Source organism: Neophocaena asiaeorientalis, unplaced genomic scaffold (genome assembly GCF_003031525.2).
Source record: "Neophocaena asiaeorientalis asiaeorientalis breed wild unplaced genomic scaffold, Neophocaena_asiaeorientalis_V1.1 scaffold429, whole genome shotgun sequence".
NCBI classification, from domain to species: Eukaryota; Metazoa; Chordata; class Mammalia; order Artiodactyla; family Phocoenidae; genus Neophocaena; species Neophocaena asiaeorientalis.
The window spans coordinates 2,304,378-2,306,227 of NW_020173550.1; the positions used below are offsets into that span (position 1 = coordinate 2,304,378).

At 63.3% G+C, this 1,850-nt stretch overlaps 1 protein-coding gene across 1 annotated transcript in view; it reads left to right on the forward strand.

The window, feature by feature from the left end:
* Nucleotides 1-1,007: 1,007 nt before the first annotated feature.
* The window catches only part of FGF17 (fibroblast growth factor 17), a 4,572-nt gene continuing 3,729 nt past the window's right edge, over nucleotides 1,008-1,850 (forward strand). The window contains exons 1-2 of the mRNA XM_024747770.1: nucleotides 1,008-1,039; nucleotides 1,209-1,245. Coding sequence (XP_024603538.1) covers nucleotides 1,008-1,039; nucleotides 1,209-1,245 — 69 coding nt within the window. The remainder of the gene's footprint in view (nucleotides 1,040-1,208; nucleotides 1,246-1,850) is intronic.

Here is a 1,850-nt window from a genome sequence, read left to right on the forward strand (position 1 = left end):
AAAGAAGAGGCCGCTGGGCACTTCATCCCAGACCGCTGCTGAGGGGCCGCAGGGAGGAGGCCCTGGGTTCCTCCCAGCTCCCGGAGGTTCTAGGGATGGCTGCTGTCGTGGGGGGGATGACAAGTGAGGCCCAGAACATATACCTTTGACTTCTGCCTCAGTGCGGCCATCTCACTGGGTCCTCCAACATCCGAGGCACTACTGTGCCCATCTCCCAGAGGAAACGGCCAAGGCCTGGAGGAAAGCGGCTGGTACCAGTGCACCCGCTCTCCTCGATGCCATGGGGTCCTTCTACGGCCCCACCCGCACCTGCCTCCCTACCCCTGGTCCCCAAGCTGTGGCGCCCACTGTTTGATGCCCGTCGGGACAGCCTTAACCCCTCCTTCCCGGTGGCCAGACAGCAGACAGGGGGAGTAAGGGATGACAGAGGCAGTGGAAGCTACGCTCCTAGCCAAGCCCACCTCCTGCCCCCTGGAGGGAGGCGCCTCCTTTTAAGGCTGCTGCTGGGAATTTCCACCCCCAGACCCAGACCCAGCGACCCCAGGCCTGGAATGATACCTGCAGCTCACCCTAGGGGAGGTGGGGCAGGAGAAGCTTGCCCTGAGAGGGGAGGAGGGGCCCTGCCGTAGGGTCCGTGAGGGTCAGTAAGAACGCAGGAGCCAGTCTCTGGGTCTAGAAGCCTCCAGCAGCTCCATCCTCTGCGCTGGGGTATCCCAGAGAGAGGCTGACAGCACCCCCCACCGACCCCCGCCAGCAGCTGCTTTGCAGTCTCACTGGCCAGGAAGGTGGACTCCTCACACCTCAGTCTCCCAATTACGCCCTCCTCCCCCCTCGCCCTCCTCCCTTCTCTCCTCTCTCCTCCTCCTCCCGTCTCTCTCCTCTCCCCACTGAAAACCTGTGGCTTGGAGAGACCTTGGCTTCTCTGGGACTCTGCCCCCAGGGACTGCCCACATCTGCTCCTGACTCTGGGGGCAGGAGGGCAACGGCCCCAAGAAATCTCTCCGGCGATGGGAGCCGCCCGCCTGCCCAACCTCACGCTGTAAGTGCGCTACCTCTCGGACTGCCGTCTTGTTGCCATCTCCAGCCCGGGGGCAGACCCAATCTTCCTGGGACTCGCACACGGACCGCATGGGGCAGGGGTGGGTGCCTGTTGCGCCCCGGGGCTGGCTGCTGGCACCCACACCCGGGCCGCCTCGTCTCCCACACAGGTGCCTGCTGCTGCTGATTCTCTGCTGTCAAACTCAGGTAGGCGGGCGCCCCCCACGAGCTTTTCCCCGTTTCTCCCACACTACCGATTGGGGTGGTCAGTCTCCTTTCCGTGGACAGAGGCAGATCCTGGCCTCTCCCGGAGTCCAGAAGACTCTGAGGTTTGGGGGGGCGGTGGGATGGGGTAGGAGAAGGGGCCACAGCAGATTGGGGGATTGACGGAAGTTTTTATTTCAGCCCTCCTTCTGACACCCCTCCCGTGTTGCCCTGGGGTCTCTTCTGCTCCCTCCATCCCTCCACACTGTGTTCCCCCCCAAGGCTAAGCGCATGGGGCAGCCAAGCCTGAGGGATGGAGCCCGGGAGTGGTCGGAAGAGGGCGGAGGTGATGGCTCAGGTGAGGCTTGTACTTGCAAGTACCTGGAAGGACAGGTTTCCACGCAAAACCACCTGTCTGTTCCACTCACCACCCCGCTCCCACCAACACAGAGGTCCTGTGGGTCGCGGTCCTGGGTGATCGCGTGGGCAGTCAGAATGCCCAGCCAGGGTGGGCGACTCCTTACCCACAGGGCAATGAGGTCAAGCCCGAAGAGGTTTGTATGGGATGAGATTCAGGGTTTGCTTCTCCACACCCCCCACCCCAAGTC